This window comes from Bactrocera latifrons, unplaced genomic scaffold (genome assembly GCF_001853355.1).
Source record: "Bactrocera latifrons isolate USDA-ARS-PBARC rearing strain unplaced genomic scaffold, ASM185335v1 scaffold_55, whole genome shotgun sequence".
Taxonomy (NCBI): Eukaryota; Metazoa; Arthropoda; class Insecta; order Diptera; family Tephritidae; genus Bactrocera; species Bactrocera latifrons.
Window position 1 is genome coordinate 1,102,639 of NW_017537212.1, and position 20,072 is coordinate 1,122,710.

Genomic DNA, 20,072 nt, shown 5'->3' on the forward strand with positions numbered 1-20,072 from the left:
AACCACGCCTGAAATCTCGATTATCACTTTATCATGCGAGAGTATAAAATGTTCGGTGACACCCGAACTTAGCCCTTCCTTACTTGTTATTTTTAGAAATGTCTTCAGTTCCTGGGAAAATTTTATATGGAACGCATACTATTAACATGCCACATAATAGGTACCTCACATACCATCATCAATCCAGATGGAGTAAAGTCAGCCGGATGTTCGAATATGTTGATATTAGTTTTATATGAGCTGGGCCAAGTTTTCACCCGATTTTATCCAGAATAGGCATAAAGATACTCTATTATAAACACGCTTTTTCGATTTCACCCCGAACTTCGGTAATTTTTATGTTAGGTATACGGGGACTAAGAGAAGTAATGACCAAATTCAGCCAATTTTTGACATTCAGAAATACTTCCCTCCGGATTTCTATAAGCTCCTAAAACTAGATATTAAGTCTCTTACAGATCGACAATTTAGAGACATTTTGAGCCTATCACAAATTTGCTAAGACGGTTAATGCCAGTTTCCACTATGTCTTTTGGTTCTCTGAAATTAAGGTTATCGAGATGTTTAAGCCTTAGTCGGAGGAATCGTCTAGATGTTTCCATCTCACCCTCCTCTATACAACTTTGACAACTAGTGACAACCTCTATACAACTCTGACAAGATTTTAAGCTTTACCGCATGAATGCCTATTGGTCCGTGTCCAGTAAGAACTCCAAGAATTGCGGCTGAACTTCTGTTAAGGCAAGTATTTTAGTAGATATCTGACGTTCTACTCTAGGCAGAAGGACTCGTGATCGCACAGGTGCTGGTCGTCGAGGCAAGTGCTAGAACGCCAGACGCCAATGCAGATCCAATCTGGTCCCATTCCGACGTGAACTGGACAAAAGTACTCCCCTCTGGCTAGTTCATCAGCTTTATAATATGCCAGCGATTCCGCTGTGATCAGGTACCCAAACGATTCTGTTAAAGTGGTTGTTCTTGAAGTACTATATGTTCAAACTATTTCTACTGTTGACCTCCCTGAAAGACATTTCGCTTCGTAGCGGTACGTCTATCTCCACCCTGATAGCAGCCACTTATGCATGAAAAACACTACAGAGGCTACCGCATCACTGTGACGGAGAATTGCCTATAGAAGGTTCCTCCTCCAACCCTACCTCCTAGCTTCGACTCATCTATGAGTCGGCTCACTGTACCTCTTCTACAGCGGCCAAATTGACCCTTGGGAGGAGGAAATTTCAGCGTGACCTTGCAGCGACCCCTTCGTATACCCAGCTTCCCTGACACACTTCGCAGCAATACACGTTCCGGCAATGTTTACTATGTTATGTGCTTTGTTTAAAGTGGTATTAAGTGGTGTTGCTGGTGTAGTCCGTAGCGAACCAGAGATTCCGATGAGAGCCACTCTTTGGACACGTTTAAGATTTTAAGAAATTGTAGCGTTTTCGACAAAATTGGCTTCACTATGGATTCGTAGAGCCAAAACAGTATCTGTGTTGAGAGTCCCCACCTTTTCTCGATAGCTCCTTTACAGCAATATCCCGATCCCTTCCTTCCTCAGGTCAATTTTTGACCTCGATGAAAGCTTTCTATCAAGGATGAGCCTTTCTTTTTTCACCTTATCAACACATTATTGCTAAAGTCTATACTTTATTAAAATGTACATTACATGAAATATGTCTCAGAAATTTTCTAGATAAACTCCATGCAAAGGTTTTGCGGTCGTTGGTCCTTAAATACTTTCCTAATTATTTTACAACTTCTTATGCTTGTTGCTTGTTTGTCTTTCGTTGAAAAACAGCCGTTTTTCGATATCTTCTCTATGTTCTTTTATAAAAATCCAGTTATTCGTTGTCCGGCAGGGCACTATTGATATTTAGGTATAACGGTGCCAAATATATCGGAGTCATGGTGGTCAAAGAAGTATACCACTGTGACCAAATTGAAAAGTGAATTTTGTCCATTTTATCTCCTTCAAAGTAATCTCTTCTCTTGTTCGCCCTGCAATACAATCATGCCAACGAATTTTCCAGTCATCACAGCACTTGGAAAAATCCTTGTCGCGATGGCCATTAGGGCCTTATTCAATTCAGCTTTAATATCCTCAATTGAGTCGAAACGGTGTCCTCGGAATGGTCATGTGAATTTGCTAAATAGTGAGGAGTTTACCGAATTCAGAATTCAATTTCAATTTGATCACAGTAGTGTACCAAGCTATCGAGTAAAATTGTTTATTTAAGTACGCTGTTAATATGGGCGAATTAGAGTCAAATTTTTAAGATTTTATGTACGTATATATAATTTAGTATATTATTATTGAAATGTATTAAAATCATAAGGAATTGTTTTTAAATATATAAGTTACTAAGTTTATAGATGTATTTTAATGTTTACAACAATTTTGCAAATAATTGTTCTGTTTAGGAGTCTTACTCAAGTTTAATAATTAGTTTACCTTAAAATATTAACAACCAAGAGCGAAAAAGGTGTTGGAAGCTCTTCATTCAACATTAATCATCCAAACTTAGAAATGAAAAGATAGTATAAAACTTTAAATTATTGTGTAGAAATGTTAATTCAAATGATATGTACATATTAAATAAGATTTAAATGAGTCTTATTTAGGAGCTCTTGAAGACCGTACTCGTCTCTTTTATTGTAATCTTTTGTTCGTATTTAAATTTCATTAGTAGATTGAAGCGCATTGACAATTATAAAGAAAAAAGTACTACTCTACTAGTATTACCATAAACCCTACCTAAAACAACAATAATATGACTTAATTTATTACAGAGAAATAAAATATAAATTAAAAAAGAGCGACAATAACACCAACTCTGCACAAAAGAAACTCTATTCCATAAGCTATAACTAATAACACTGCGTTGAATCAAAAAGTTCAATCTCTGAGTCGCTTATTTCTACGGCTTCAATAATTGTCGGGGCCAAATCGATTTCGACTGTCGTCTCAGCGCCCACGCAAGGTGTCAGCTCATCTCGATAGACACGCATTGTACCGTGTATGTCCTGCTCCTCCTCATCATCAGCTTCGTCACCATCTTCTTCGCCTTCGGTCAGCAGTGCTACACGATCATAGCCGATATTCGGTAGTGTGATCATATTTCCGGTTGTGCTACCGTTTCGCCAGAACTGTATGCGTAAATTATTCCGGCGTGCTGCCGAAACAAACATAACGACGAGAATGATGAGCAATGCTGGCACCAAGATTAGCGTCAGGTATACGATGCTCGTCGGATTCATAGCTTTATCGTGCTCTACGCTGTCAATCGTTTCGACTTTGGCACTGAAGACGTAATCGAGTCTATTACCCGAACTACGTTCCGCAAAGATGTAGCAAAATGTTTCATTTGTGTGTGGTATTTTACGCAATTGGCTGCCAGGCGGACAGGTGCTGCATTGCGAATTTAGTGGTCCATAGCAGCGCTGACAGCTGTTGTCGCATTTGTCGCAGCGCCGCAAATGTATCGGTTCCAAAGGTTCACTCGTGTCGGCATATAAGCGCACAGCTTCTCGTCTGCGATCGATCGATTGTAATTCATCGTCGTCGGTTATACTCGTCCTGTATATGATGTTGTCGCTAAGTGTCGCCGTTCCGTTGGCCGTCGTGCTGTCGCTGAGAATGGCATAAGTGTGTATGGGACATTGTTCGTAGCAGTGGCCATTGTAATAATATGTGGACGTGACACATTCTATTGGCACGGATAAAAGCAAGAAAGAAAGAAAATTTTAGCGAAAATTGCGTTTAAAGCTGTGGGTATATGTATGCGAACACAAAAATAGCAGTAACTATCGCGGTTTTCGTATAGACCACTCGTATAGACCATATTCAGCAACTTAAAAAATTTAAGTTTTTACTTTAAAATGACCTGATAAATCACTACAACCTGTTTAAACTTGAAAATGTAAGTAAAACACGGTAGTTTTGAAAATAATAATAATTCTTTAAAATGTATGGCATTCGAAATCAGTTGTGCCAAGAACGAGAAAAGTTTTGAACATCGGTGCAATTAATGTTCTTTGACCATTTGTACATAGCTTGCCACGCCCACTATAACAAAACTTGTCTTAATTTAATCCTCACACTACCATTGAAACACGTGCTTATACCTGAAATGTGACGTTATTTTCAAAACTACCATTTTCTACTAAAATTTTGATGTTTACAAAATTTTTTACTGATTTATCTGATAATTTTCAAGTAAAAACTTCTCTATACGAAATTATAAAAATAAATGCCATAGGTACTGCTATTTTTATGTTCACAGATGTAAGTGTGTGCGCTTTATGAATGTGAGTGTGACGTTTAAATAAAAAAAAAAACAGTTTTCATTTAATACACAAAACAAACGATACCGAACCGAATGCAAAATAAATACCAACACCAATTCCAATACAGCTATTTAAGCAGAAATTAATATACTTTTGCGAGCTTTTAACAAAAATTGATACATACACGGTACAACGATCTGCACACATAAAAAATTGATTAAAGCACAAAAACATAAAAAATTGATACGGGATCGAACTCTTCTAATATGGGTGAATCTGTTTATGGTTTTATCATGGAAAACGTTAGAAATAAGTGGACTAGTGGTCGAGAAAGACATTTGAGATTCTTCAAGTTATTTAGCACTGCTTACAGCTAACCATTATATAAAGTGCCGTTTCTCGACAATCGAAATCTCTTGACATATCTTAGAGTGGAGATCTTTTTCTGTGTTTACCTTTTTTCATGGGGATGATCACAGAAGAACATACAAATTTGTACTTGTTTTACTCTTTGTGAGGTTAATTGAAAGACCTTTGTTTATGCGGAAGACTTTTTGAATCCGGAATCCTTTCAAAAACATTCGTGAGAAAACTTGCAACATACACGAAAATTTCGGCTTTATGTAAATATAGATTTGGACAAAATAACGGAGTTCTTCCACACAATTGGTTTTCGCAACAGTTGATCATTTAAAGGCAAGAGGTTATGTTTGGTATAAAAATACTAAATCTAAGGTTCTACTTTGTTTACAAGCTTGTGTCTATTGTTTGTAGGTATACTAAAAATTTAAACAAAATAATTAAAATGTCTAATTTTCAATAAAAAAACAAATAATCAATACAATAAAGTGCAGTATGCAAAACAAGCGCAGACTTACAAATATACATACAAATGTGTACATACTAATGTGTATAAATCTGAAAATTAGCAAATTAAAATTAAGCCGAATTTATGTAAGTATGTTCAAGGAAATTGTAATTGTAGACAGGCCAAGAACAAACAAGTTGAAATAAAATTTAAGCCTACCACCTAACTTGATATTATATACATAAATATACATGTATATACATACATATTATAATGTAAATAAAACTCACACATGAACCGCGTACATTGATTAAATTGCATTAAAAAGCTGTGCGTCTAAGTCATACTTAACATGTAATTTTGGCGGTGCAAAAACAATGTCTTGCATGAACGAATTATCTATGTATGTATGTATATGCAGTTTTTCATATTCATGGAGCTTTCCTTATTACTTTTTTGCGAATAAAATTTATTATTTTTAATGTTATGATTTTAATTAATTAGTGCTGCAATTATGAATGCGCATTGTTAGCGAAAATAGTAGTTAAAACAAACAATATTTACGTGTTTATTTCATAGTAATAAGAAGAAATATTTCACTGAACTCACCTTTGACTATTTTGAATGATTTAGTTATGTGTCTTTTCGATTTGTAGTTTTGAAGGGCATAAAGTGGTTTTTGGTTATGTTTACTTAGACATTTAACCAAATGTGTGGTTAACGGTTTTCTTATTTATTCGTTTAAATTCAAGTGCTATTGCGATAGTGGCTACTATTTGTAAATTTCTTTTAAGCATTTCAACTCTAAGCTCTACAAACATATTACTAATACATATGTATGTATGTACATATGGGGCCTTCCTTGAAGTAAATCGCAAAAGGATAATAAATCATTCACACGGTCTACACAGTTTTTCTACTCCTTATTAATACATGGTCTAATAGTTTATGGATCTTTTGTATAGCATTGGTCGATAGTAATGCGTCTTCAAAGTAGGTGTAATTACAAGTGGTGATTGATAACACGATTACTCAATATGAGTCGCCAACCTTTGTGCCATTCCTTCCTCGTGTTCAAGGACAGGACCGTTCAAGTCGACACTTTCGCCACAGTAAATAATTTGTAGGCTTTTCGTCGGTGCATAAATAATTTCAACTTGATCGTTGAATTTTTCAAAGATTTCACTGCTCTAAAATCCAAATCGAACTTATATCCTTTGAATATTTTTAAACTTCAAAGGAATTAAAAAAAAAAAATGATGTTTTTGAACATCTATGTATATTCAGAATTTATGAATAGCAGAAATATTTCGGTCCAAATTTATAAAGTAGACACTCTCCCGCTTTGGAAATATTTTCCTCATTTTTTTCTTGGTGTGTATCGCTCTGGTTGGTGGTCCGCTATGTACCTGATAAATATACTTTTTCATATCTGCTTTGTACCAAATTTATGTTTTGTACGAAATAAAATACATGAATTTTGTGAAAACATATTTTATTCTTCGCATCGTTCTCATTTCCGATTTACTTGCTGTTGTCTATGCATTTGTTGATTATAATTATTTATTAATTTTTCAATTACTTAAGACTGTAGCTACTGCACATTACAATTAAAATTAATTTAATTTTTTCTTTTTTTAATTTTTCGTTTTTACTCATTTTTATATTTACACGTAATACGTACATACATTTATGATTTTCATTATTTGTTTTTTTTATTTTTTTATTTCATTTAATTTACTTTATTCTTTAATGTAATTTATTGTATTTGTTGCTGCGCTGTGTTTATTTTCGTTTCTTCTGTGGTAGTAATATTTTCTTTTTAGTTCTTTATGTATACATGTTTTTTGTGTTTAATTTGTATATTTTTTCTTAAATACTAAGTGCACACAATATTATGGTATGTTACATGTTTTTTTTGTTAAATATGTATGGGTTCGCTGACACCCATTTCTTATGTTTTTGTTTTACTTTCTTTGCCTACTGCTGCAAAGGAAAAAATAACTGATTTATTCATTTGCCTCACATAATCGTATTTTGGCGCTTTTTCTCTTCGCTGTTTTCCCCCTTACATACAAACACACCTATACTGTGGTCTTCTATTGGCCTTAACATTGCAATTGGTCGTGATTTTATAAGCTCCATATTCGCCCTTCGCTTCTGTTCCTTATTCGCCATTTGCTATTTAACTTGGTTTCTATTTTACATTTTTTTGCTTTCTCTATATTTATTTCTTTTGGCTTTTTGTTTAACTATTATATTTCGCATTTGTTTGCTGCCGTTAAAGTACGTGCGAATGTACGTATGTAAGATATTTGCTTAAGTGATAAGTACCGACGCCCCAAAAAAGTTTATTTTAGCAATATTTTAATATTAGAAATAAACAAAATGTAGCTTAAAACAAAATCGCAATTAAATGTTATCGCAAAAAAGTAATCAGATCACTACAATAATAATGATTCATAAGTGGTTAAATACGAAATCTACAAAATTATACCAAAATCAAAATATATTAAATATAGGTATATGTATTAACTATTAACATTTTAGGGAAGTTTTAGTAACAAATTACTTGATATTTTCTCCTATTTGTGCGTTATATTGACTGTAGCTTTTCTTCATTGGCTAACAAAATAAAAAATTGCTAATTAACTATTTAAAAAAAGTTGAAATTGTGCTACTAATTTACTATTACTCAACGCTGCTCTAAACGCGCATTTATATATTTTGTGTATGTATGTACATACATATTTATGTATAACTGCTTGGTTATTTACTCATCTCGCTCGCCGATACATAGCAATGTTACCAATATTCGAATAATATATCCTTTAAGTTGGTATATCATAAAGGGTGCAACAAAATGGAGCGCCATATTTTCAGTGAGATATTTACTACCGATGTTTTGTATTTTGTTCATACAAAAGCATAAATTTTACGAGCAGTAGTGTGTCAGATCCTGTAAATATGGTACTCTATTTTGCTAAACACTGTTAAAATGCGTATGGGTTTTGCTAAAGCTGTTACTTTGCTAGAGTTTATTATCAGTATTGTGTTTTGTTTTAAATTACAAATAAATAACATTTATTTACTTAGTGTAGGCATGGTGGGTGTGGAGGTTCAACAAAAACAACAACAAAAAGGCAATAAAAATTTAAAATAGTTGAAAATAATGCAAAAGTGGGAATAAATCAGAACATAAAATTGAAAAAAATATATATTTATTAATAAAAAAATCTTGGAAATATTAAGTTTAGCTAACTCTTGCAAAATGTAAAAAAGAGGAAAACGTTGGTGTACAAGCCACCTGACATAGCTACATAGGTTTCTTAATGCTTTCAATATTGATAGAAGACAGACTACGTTAACCAAATTTATGTGACGTCATTCTTATGGAATGGGAAGGAAAACATAGACAAACTCTCCAAAACCATGTAAATTGTAAACAAAAATAAACAAAAACATAAATAGGTTTGCTAATTCCTGAATAATTAAACTTAATTTATTAGTTTTTGGATACATTTTTTTAGTGAAATATTACGGAAAAATAATTCAGTAATTTCTTAATGACTGCTTTTATTTGTTGACAACATAACTGCTTTTAAAAAAAGTAATTGTAAAGACTTGTCGTAATATCGTCTTCTATTATTCTTTATTGCCTTCAATAAAACTAAAAGTAAATAAAAAATAAATTTTGCATAAGAAATTTAGTGGGGGTTTTAAGCTGAAAGGGCAAATGTTTTACGGTAACTCCATTGTACATGTATATATACATACATATATATAAGTGAAATAATATGTGCTTTCGGCTTGAAAAGCTGACTGTTAAAATCTAAGTCATACCGTTATTGAAACAGTAGTATAAAATAAATTTTAATGTATTAATTACATCCCCATTTAAAGATTAATTAAACTTATTTAAAAACATTGTAAACATTCTAAATTGCTAACCAAATAGCCCCTTCAGCTTTATAAATTATCCTCATACCTACTTGTATGTATTTATGTATGTACATGTGAGGTCAAGTATATCATTATGACGAGCGTTTATTTACATCTAAGCAATTGAATTAAAATATTACGTGTACATTTGTACGTATGTACACATGTGTATTTGTAGTAAACATAATTAACAGTTATTTGATTATTCATAATATTGCACTCAAGTTACTTCGATTATCAAGGAATAATACATATTTATTGATAGAAAAAATATTGAAATTAATAGTCAAATAGTTTAAAATAATCGTAAATGTTATAGAATAAATATTAAATAAAAATTATTGAAAAAATGGCAAGGAAATTGAATATCGTTATCCAAATAAAAAAAAAAGCAAAAAATGAGAAAATATTGTTCATATGAGTTAGAGTTGGGGCTCATCTCACATTCAGAAAAAGAAAACGGATTTTTTACAGTGCTCAATACTCTGTGTATGACTAAATAATTAATTAGTTTGTCAAGAGTCAGGAGTCTGGCGTAGACTCGTACTTTTTTCGAATCTGCTGTCTAAGAGTTTTTGGAATTTTATGTTGAAAGCCGGCCATGTGTTTTTTTTGTGAATTGTTTGGAATAAAATTCCTAAGTCGTAAAAAATTTCTCTGTTGTTGTTGTTGTTGTTAAAATGCGATGTAAATTCCCCAAAACATTTAATATAATATTTATATTTTAAAAGAAAATAATAAGCATCCAGCCCGTTTTTTCTGCGGTTTAATTTTTTAAGCTTTTGCTTAATGCTCCAAGCAAGACATACTATAATATAAAAAAAAGATTCTAACGAGTTTCGGATTAGTTGAGCCATTATGGACTACATATTTTACTAATCAATCAGATCTATTCATTAAAGTGCTAAATTTAATTGTACAAATTTATACATGGATACAGCTTGGAATTGTATTTTCCGTATGTAAAACGTTTTTTGATATGTGAAAAACTTTATTATGTTCAATACAAAGTTTACAAAATTTTTTGTATTGAAGCGTTTCAAATTCATAATTTACATTGCAAATTCGTAAACTTATTATTCATACTGATATGGAAATTATTGTTCAAAACATTTTTTGCGCTCTGTGATGCTTAGCTAAATCAGCTGAAAAAAGAAAACATTTCAATAGTTTTAATGCCATTAATATGTATATTAAGTGTGCCTTTCATTCGTCGGAACAAATTCAATATTTGTTAATATTACTTTATACGTTACAGGAGCGCTTTGTTTCTTTACTTTATTTTAATTCTAATTTCTTATAGTTTCTTGACGCTTAAAAATGTTCGCTCTTTGAAACGCAGGAACTTTTTGCTTACATAAATTTTGTATATTAGTTTTTTATGCGGATTTTTGCATTTCAATCTGTATTTTTAATTTACTATTAACCCTATTCTATTTTATTTACCTCTGTATATTAACTTAATGCGTTACATTATATTACATATTTGGCCAAAATTTTAGGCTGAAAACCCTACCACCTTTTTGTGCTTATCGTATAAAAACGGACAGTGAGTTGTTTTTTTTTTTTTTGAAATTTTACAAAATACGAAAACTTTAAACTTAAATTTCAATACATGTTTAAGGCGCAGCAGAGTAGGACGCTTACATTGGCTTTACATGCTCTTCCATGTTGCTTCATGTCGCGCCCTAATCTGCGCTAGCCTTAGCCTCCTTTGCGGAAGCTAATTGGAGTGGACAATGCTAGCTTTATTGTCAGCAACACATAATTTAATTTATAAACATACATACATTCAAGCATTTTTTTTCAAGAAAATATTAGTCCGTTGGCTAAAAAAGTTATATATTATAGATATTTAATTCGGTTTTTATCTTTAAACGTTATTGGAATTTATTTTTGAGAGCGAAAAATGACAAATGCGAAAACAAAAACTTTTCAAGTTGAGTTTATTTGTGATTCAAAAATTTGTTTTGTTTTTTTCAATTAAATTTGTTTAATACAACCTAGATTATTTTTTATGCTTGCAAGCATTGTTTAGTAACAATACTTAACAAATCTGAAGGAAAAAATTGCAACTGATAAAATTTTAATGAGTCTGATTACTTTTCAGCAAAAGTTTTGCGAAAGTTTTGATAAAATATTCTTCATTCAAAGAGAGTAAACTTTATGTTGCGGTGCCAGCAACAATGTTACAAAAACAATAAGTTTGATATAAAAAGTAGAATTTCAGGTTGAAAAATGTTCTTCAGGTGTGTGTGAATATGGAATATGCAAAATTATTAACTTTTATCAAACAAAGGTATTTTGCGAAAAAATTAAGAGAAGCGAACTTGCAAGCAAAAAACTTGGATATGCACATGTTTTTCCTTTGATTATTTGGCTTTGTTGGTCTGTGCTTTTAATTCGAACTAAAAAAAGTTGAAACAACGGTTATTTGTTGGTTGTTAAAAAACAAGTGGGTATACATACAATACATATGCCGTATGTGTTCGTCAGATAAAAGTAATGCAACGATGACTCGCTAACTTCAACTGGCTGTCATCGGTTGGATAAATGACAAGTAAATACAATGCAACGAAAGCGTGAAAATTCTATTCGATGTAAGGGTTGGCAAGATGGGAGTGTAATTTGGTGAATTGCGTGGCGTGGCGTGGCGTTGTTATCCGCTTCACGTTCCAAATGTTGGCCCTTTCGACAATTTGTCCTACTGTGCATGTATTAAAATTACAAAAAACTGCTACACACATACATACAAATACGTCCGCTCATTTATTTTATGGGTTGGCAAAATGCATTTTTGGCATGTTTTCCTTTAAAAAGTTCAAAAACATTGCGAAAACTTGTATAATAAGTGCTTGTTCTCCGTGCTTATTATTAAATACAAAAGACATTTTTTGTTTAGCAGTGTGAAGCGGGAAGACTTGGAAATTTTAAATTACTTATTGTTTTTCGAAAAGTGAGTATTTTTAAAGCCTAAATTTGTTTTTATTTTCCTACAACTAACTACAATTTGGACAAGAACACAAAACAAACACACACACACACGCTACTACACTTTGTAAGTAAAAAATCAATAATTTTTATAGGCAATATTCAAAAGGCTTACGTGCATGGATCTCTTTAAAATGAAGTTATTTTTTTACAATTTTTTTTTTTTCAATAATCATAACAGAAAACATTATTACTTTATATGTAAATCTTGCATCGGAGAGATGTAAATTTCAATGAAGTTTATTGTGAGCACATTTTGAAATTCTGGTGTTATCCACTTGCTATCCCAAGATTGCATTCGAATGCTAAAAGTTAAAATTTGAAAGCCCTAAATATAGCTTGTTTACTTTTAAATTTCTTACAAATTTAGTAAAAGCCATCACTTCAAGCTTAAATGCGAATATACCTTACGCATATGGCAAGTTTAGTAATTTTTAGAGCATTAAAGTTATGAATACCTAGTATAACACTCTCCAATTTTAGTCTTTTCAAAATAAGTGGGTGTCTTATTATTTGCCGCTAATTAACGAGTTTTGTATTAAGCAATATGTCAGTATGTTTAGCGAATTTCGTATTAATAAAATTTAAAAAATATGAAATTTTTGAATATATGAAATATATTATATATATATAAATATTTTTGAATTTTTGAATGTTTTGCTACCTTAGCGCTTTGTTTAAGTATATCCCCCGTATTACCCAACTTAACTTAACAAATTTGATATCTATGTATGTAGTTTGGTTGTGATTTCGCCCTTTAATTTGGCTTCACTTAATCAATCTACACAGCACTTTGAAATTTATTATTGAAATAAATGTAAATATGTTTAAAAAAAATTTTTAGAAGAAGAAATCTTACACGCACATTACAAACATACATCTTATCTTTTACGCCTACTGTATTTCTAGTTATATTTTTATTTTTAGTATTTTTTGTGCTTTTGTAACTAGCTTTTGTTTAAGCTTCAATCTCAATATAAAAGTTTTGAAAAAATGTGTTTGCTTTAGAAAAATCTTGCGCGGCTTACTCAATTTGTATTGTAGTCTACTTATTATTATTGTGAATTTTCTTTTTTTCTCTTTTGTTTTTGTTAATTTTTGGCTTGCTATCAATTTACAGGTTTACTTTATACAACTTTTTGCATATTCGCAGTTTCAGTTATTGTTTTTGTTCTAACAACTGTGCCTAGCTATTGCCATTTTTGTTATTGCTGTTGTTGTTGTTGCAATTGAAGTTTAATAGTAATTGTGTTAATAAAATGATAATTAAACACAAACCTAAACATCTTTGGTCGGATGTCGCCTTCAGGCACGACGCATTCGTCTTATCGTTGGCCATCACACTCGATTCACCCACCTGAGAATGAAGAAATAAGAATGAGTTTAGTATTAAGAGAAATCGCGTCAAAATAATCTTATGAGTGTAATTGAGTTAGAAAACTTCGGATCTTCTGTCCGGGTTGCCCAACTGAAAAAGCGAGTCGAGGCAACTGTATGAAATGCAAAAACAAACAAACCAGAAAACCAAAGAATAACTTCAAGTAGCCATGAAAAAGCGACGAAAGTTAAGAAGGAACTTAATAAGTGAAAAGTATGTTTCAGGGAATGCCAAAACGCGAATGCCAAATCGAAGCAGCTATGAACTGCAGCAATGCAAAGCGCCGTGAGGAAAATTGTAGGGAAAGCGGCAAAGAAATATTGCAACAATGCTATTCTTGTATATATTTAGGTATGTGTGTTGTGTATATGTAGTTGGTAACTTTGTGTTCGCTTTTCACTTTAGTGCACCGAAATGACTCTGCGCGGTCACTTTGCTGGGCGCTTCGGCCAAACGTGTATGTGTGTGTTTTCCCAGCGTTGCAGCGGAATGTGTTTTGCCGCAAAGCAGACATTTCGGTGTACGCACCAATTTATATATGTACATATGTACGTATAAATGCCTGCTTGGCATGCCACGGAATGTTGCATGTTGCCGTGCTGTCTGCCACAAACGATGGCATGACCAATGGCGCGCATTTTTCGGCTATCTGCCTTTGCAAGGGGCTGTCTGCGTGACTCAAACCTACAAATTGGACTAAATGTCTGCAATGTAATGGCGTTCTGTTTGCCCGCTGGTCTGCCCAGTCCCGTTCGCGTGTGCATTGCTCTTAGACGCCAACAAGTGTCATACATGCAACTCCTAAATACACTCGTAAATTTAAAGGATCTCCAGGGACTTAGCTGCATAGTCACAGCGCATAATGTATTCGCTTTTACTACGGCTTTGGTTTGCTAACTTGCGGGCACACATACCGCCACACACTTGCGCAGTGGTAAATGTTTATCATTTATTTATTTATTCGTGTATTCCGAATGCAACAACTGTGCGTCCTGCTATTTTGTCGTGGCGTGCTGTTGTCTTCACTCTGGTCTGGTCCGTTTTATTTGCTTTATTTATACACGTTCATACGTACATATATATGTACATATATACAGTATGTCTATTCTCTATTTGCCGCCTTTTGCCCATTAATGAAACGCAAAAATTGCAACCAGCACATATGGACATACGAATATATTCGTTTGAAAAAGCGAAATAAAAAGAATACTAGTTAAAGGCGATTGCAGAGAGACAGAGAGTGTAGCGATAGTAATACTAGCAGCCACGGCAACAAGCGCAAAGGCAGTGCCCAGTGGCAGATGAATTGGCGGCAGTAGGTTATTCAACTTTTAGTTTATTATATCTTTTCAATTTTGTTGCCATATCTATGTACAAATTTGCTAATACATGTATATGCTTCTTATTGTTTTTATGATCGTTTTTGGAGTATAGTGCTTTTTATCTGTTTTGCTGGGAAGCTTAATGTGCGGAACACAATGCCCGCGACAGACTGCAGCAGCACGACTGTGAACTGAAAATGGCGTTGTGAATCCTACTACATGAACGTTTGTGAGAGGACAGCAACACAACAATGGCCGGCATGTACACAAAACAACAGTTGTCCATTTTGCATGTACACAATTTCGTTGTGGCCATACTAATACCTTGCACTTCAATGAAATTTTAATATTTTGTTCAAAGTGAAATTTTTGAGCAAAAAATAAGTAAATATGTAAATTTATTTGTTTTAAATTATCAATTGTTATTATAAATGATGTAACAGAGCTATTTTATGCTTTTATTTGTCAAATAACGTCAGGTTTGTTAGAGCTTTGAGTAATTTTACATTTTACATATTAGTGGCATCTCCACTCTACCTCATCTCTCTATCTTCCATTCTACTGTCAACTCTACTGTCGTCCTGCTGTCGTTGGCAAATATAGGATTAAATTGAAGTTAGCGAGAACGACAACTGTCGACCTGCAGTCGTGTAGCCATGCAGCTGTCAAAATAGGTTCGTCGATAAGAACGTGTGTATTTTAATATTTGACAGATGACGTTTGCAGTCTCCCGCGAGCATTGTATTCAACACATAACTTAAGAAATTAGAATGGAAGCAAAATGTCCTTGTGTATACTAATTGCTTTCCCTACTAATATTTGTATGAATTACACGTGTGTATGTATGTATCTATATGAAGTGACATAATTTAACGCTGTTATAGGGAAGAGTGGCGTATCAAGCCTTATGCCATCGTTGCTTGTGTTGCTTCTTGGACTTGCAAGGCAATCGGTGAGCTAAATTAATCTCACTTTAAACAATTTGAGGCCTAACTGCCGCAAAAAGTCACAATGTCCTTCAGACACAGGTAAATCGAAATAGATCTAGGGAACTCTTCGCTCTTAGCAGTATTCATCTTTTAAAGTTTGTAGGATTTCTAACTGGATACAGTTAAATTCATTGGTATCGGATTCATGAGGTAAGATTGAATATCATACCGGACGCCAGCTGCATTAGTTGTTTGGAAGAAGATGAAATAGAATCATCGCAACACTTCCTCCTTGAAGGTCCCGTTTTTCCTAGATCAAGGCAAAAACATCTCTGATCTCACACTTTTAGACCAGGTGAAATAGCGGAATTAGAAATAAAATAGACCATAAAAAGTGATTAAAATTTCATAATTATTTTCACCAAATTTCATTGATTTGCTTTCGGCTTTTTAGCTCTTTATTAATTTTCGTTATCATTTAATTTTTTGCTTTTGTTTCTGCTGCAACTAAGCAAAAAAGCGTCATCAACTAACCAGCAACGACAGGCATTAATTCAACCAACTAAACCAGATCTGCTGGCAGAGAAAAGAACCACAGATGCTAGCGCCGGTTTATGGGAGCAATTCAAATGCAGGGTACATGTACTCGTTTGTGTATGGCAGCTCACTGAACTGGATAAGCAAAAGCGGGTTTGGCGGTCGAATGAGCGAGCGACATTGGCAAATTGCCCGCTGGCAATGTTGTCAGCACATCACAACGAGTTGGAATTGCCAAAAATGAATTCAATGCAGATTTCTGAAAATCGCCTTTCATACTTATATACTACGAAGAGAACCGAAGGCATATATGCATGCATATTGGGGTGGAACTTTTATTTCAGTAGGAAGGTGACCTATGAATGGAGCTAGTCAGAATGTGAATTTCAGAGTTATGACTAAAAAAACTAATTTTATTTTACGATTTTATATTGTTTTTCGTCAAGTAAATTGGCGATACCAACCACGCAAACGTAATAGAATTGATAAGTACTACGGAGGCGGGGTAAATTATTTTCGTTCAAGTTCATCATGTACGAAGAAACAAGTAATAAGTTGAGAAAAAGAACAGAAACAGCGGACTAGAGAGCGGACTAGAGAGCAACTTTCGGATTGTGGACAACCCTAATATTAAACTTTGTATTTCTGCTTTAATAATGATTTCTTGCAGCGCTCGATTGGTGGTCTGCTGGCGATGAAATTGCAAAAGCAGCATCATTACCGATATCAACCAATGTTGTCGGCCTGCGGACATATGTATGTTCAACCAACCTGCATACATACAAACAAAAATTGCTGACAGCTACGTGGATGCTGGCAGAAAGGGTAATGTAAATTGGCGTTAAGCTCACATTGCGATGTACCTAATTTATGCGGGTTTTCACATTAATAGAGTTTCTTTCTCCTCAGTGGACAAAAAATGCACTGATACTTGCAATGYAAACTTGAAAGAACCCGTTGTTCTTCGCGTTACTAACGAGACTTCAAAAAAGACATAAATAAATTAATTTAGAGATATTTATTAACTGCAAAACTTTCTCAGAGCCAAGTGATAATTTCACATTATACAAGTGAAATGGTACGGAAAATCTCCAATGCCGTATGCAAATCGATGCAGAAGTCAGTCAGCCGCGCGATTGCTCCATTGCCAAGTGCATTTATTCAAAATGAATGTAAATTTTAAAGATTCATAAACCTCACTGCCACACTGACAACAGTTGCAGAAGGTACAATAACTATATTTTGCTCCACCACAACAACATTTACATATATTGAAGGCCCTTCTGCTCGGCAAAGTGCATTTTCCTCCGTCCAAAAGATGGAATGGCGAAAGCTTGCTGCGTCTCGAGTCTTGTCGCCTCCACTTTCTTGTATTATTTGTCTGTTATTTGCGCCTCACAACAAGCCGCCCACAAAGCTCTGCATAGACATTTACATACACATATGCCTATTGGAATGTCCTCGTATGTCGGCTGGTATCGAGAAGCCACATTGAAATTCTCTGCAGTCGAACCTCGAAAGGCTTGGCCTTTGCCTCTACCATGTTAATTTTTGTGTTTGCTGTTTTTACAATAAACTTGCAACAGCAGCTACATCAACAACAACACACATACAGTGTGCATGTTGACCATAATTGTACGACGGTTGTTATGCGGTGGACATGCCAAAAGCAGAGTCTAGTCGAAGCATGCACCTAAGAATGCAGGCGATGTGCAGCAAGGAGTTACTGGCCACAAAGATATTTTCTCAGTAAGGTGCTTTAAAGTTTAGAGGCAATTAATAAAGTATTTTAACTTTCATATTCTTTGAAATACAAGACAAAAATATATTTTCCTGAAAAACTTTTAATTTGCATGGATTACGAATCTTTAAAAGGGGATAAAGAAATGTTAAGGTCAGAGCTTAAAGCTTTGGCAGTGGACTCTTCGGCTTACTTACTTCGGCAACTTTTATAGGCTTAGTGTAAGCTAGCTATTTGACTTATCTTTTGTTTTTTATTTCAATAAAATACGATGTTAAACCTCGAATAATTTGGTTCGAATAACTCAAATTTACCCAAGTAATTTGAGATGACTTATACCCGCTTAAGTCTGGTCTAGAAATTTGAATTAATTGAATTTTTCATTTTAGTTTATCTCCCTGAAAGGATTTTTCAAAATTCAAATTATTTCAGAAGTTATAGCCGTTTTAGTGTTGTGACTAGAATACACCATTGTTTTATTTTTCAGATGACCACAACGAAAGCAGGGTGGAGTCATATGTAGAGGTTCACTCAAGAGAGGAAAGTTCTCTGATCGCCATTCACTTGGGAGTGGCCAGAAACGATGCTTTTACATATGGCTCTAGCAGCTTACGACTTCCGGTCTATGACCAAGTATCCTCTGGACCAAAGAACATGCGTTTGAAGACGAGCTAAAGTGAGGAGGTGAAACATCCTCTCCAGAAGGTTGTGCGCTGTATTTGGGATCCTCCGCGTAAAAAACGCCCCCAATGAACAGTGAAAAACAGCCTCGCTTGAGAGACGATCATGGCAAACGAATTAAAGATTACGATTTGAGGTACCTGGAATGTCCGGTCTCGTCAACAATTTGGTATAAGGGAACTGTGGGACGGCGTTTAAGCTCCTTACGTACAGCTGCAACCGAAACCATTGGTTTTCGGAAAATGCAAAAGAGCAGCTGGTACGATGAGGAGTGCCGTGTCGCTGCGGAGAGAAAACTGCCTACCCCGCAACGTTACAATCGACTACAACAAGCGCGGGATGGGATAGATACCCAGAGTTGAAGAGGGAAGCGAGACACATTTGCAGACAAAAAAAAAGAAAAGAGGCCAAAATGCGTGAGTACGAAATGCTTGACAAGTTGGGAGACAGGGGTATTGCTCAAAATTTCTACGAAAAGTTTAGGCGAGTAACAGAAGGTTTAGGGACTGATGCCCAGAGTATACCAAAATTATGGCGGGAACAATTTACCAGAATGCTGAATGGCAGTGAAACTATAAGTTGGAATTCAAGTGTCCTCTATCCAATCCACAAAACGGGAGACAATACAATCTGTGCCAACTACCGTGGGATAAGATGGAAAGATCGACTCTGTCGATATAATACAATATATCATAAACGCGAAGATCGAGAAATCATGATATTCTTGCCTATCAGGAAGAATTATAAGGCAGGATTCGTAATAGTGTCATAAGAAAGTGATGAAAAGAAATGAGTCAAATTGAAAAAATACTAAAGTAGTAGCTGATCTAAAAGATTTTCTAGAATAAAAAAAAAATTTGCGATAAATAGTTGATCTGAAAATCAAATTAATTCTAAACGAAAAAAAAAATTGTATTCAAAAAGCTTGTGATTCAGTACTAAACTTCTGTAAAAGACGGCACAATGTTAATTTATATTTAACTAAGAGAGATACTTAACGTTTGTTTGATCCAAATTTAATGAAATAATTATTTTACATTTATTTATGTTTGGGTCAACGTTAAAGCGTTAAATATGATCGATTGCAATGAGTATTTACCTGTTGCATATTTCGCCATTGCAAATTGGCATCGTACTCGATGTCGTTGTGGGCCATATCATTGCCAAATAGACCGTCACTAATATGGACCGCGTCCTCCGGTTGGGCGGGTGTTTCAGTGCCATAGAAAATCAAGTCCCATTGTGTGATTTGCGCTATAAAAGGAATAATGCAAATTGAATGTTCAATAGAAGTTTGTAAAAATATTTCGCAGAAATAGACGGAGCTAAGAAAAAACAGCTAAACTAAATATGCATGTGTATATGTACATATATAAAATATTAATACAAATAGTAATTTCAGCTACGAAAATTATGGTTTTACTAAACAAAATAAAAAAATACGAAATATATT

The 20,072-nt window shown here is 34.0% G+C and overlaps 1 protein-coding gene across 4 annotated transcripts in view; it reads right to left on the minus strand.

The window, feature by feature from the left end:
- Positions 1-2,620: 2,620 nt before the first annotated feature.
- Positions 2,621-20,072, minus strand: part of LOC108974343 (furin-like protease 1) — a 240,956-nt gene continuing 223,504 nt past the window's right edge. For 3 of the 4 annotated variants that reach the window (XM_018942096.1, XM_018942097.1, XM_018942098.1), the window contains 3 exons: positions 19,719-19,873; positions 13,310-13,388; positions 2,621-3,710 (listed from right to left, as the gene is read on the minus strand). In XM_018942096.1, the coding sequence (XP_018797641.1) occupies positions 2,872-3,710; positions 13,310-13,388; positions 19,719-19,873 (1,073 nt within the window). In that variant the 3' untranslated portion in view covers positions 2,621-2,871. Of the gene's footprint in view, positions 3,711-9,877; positions 10,186-13,309; positions 13,389-19,718; positions 19,874-20,072 lie in introns of those variants that run through there. The other variant, XM_018942100.1, reaches the window with a different exon arrangement.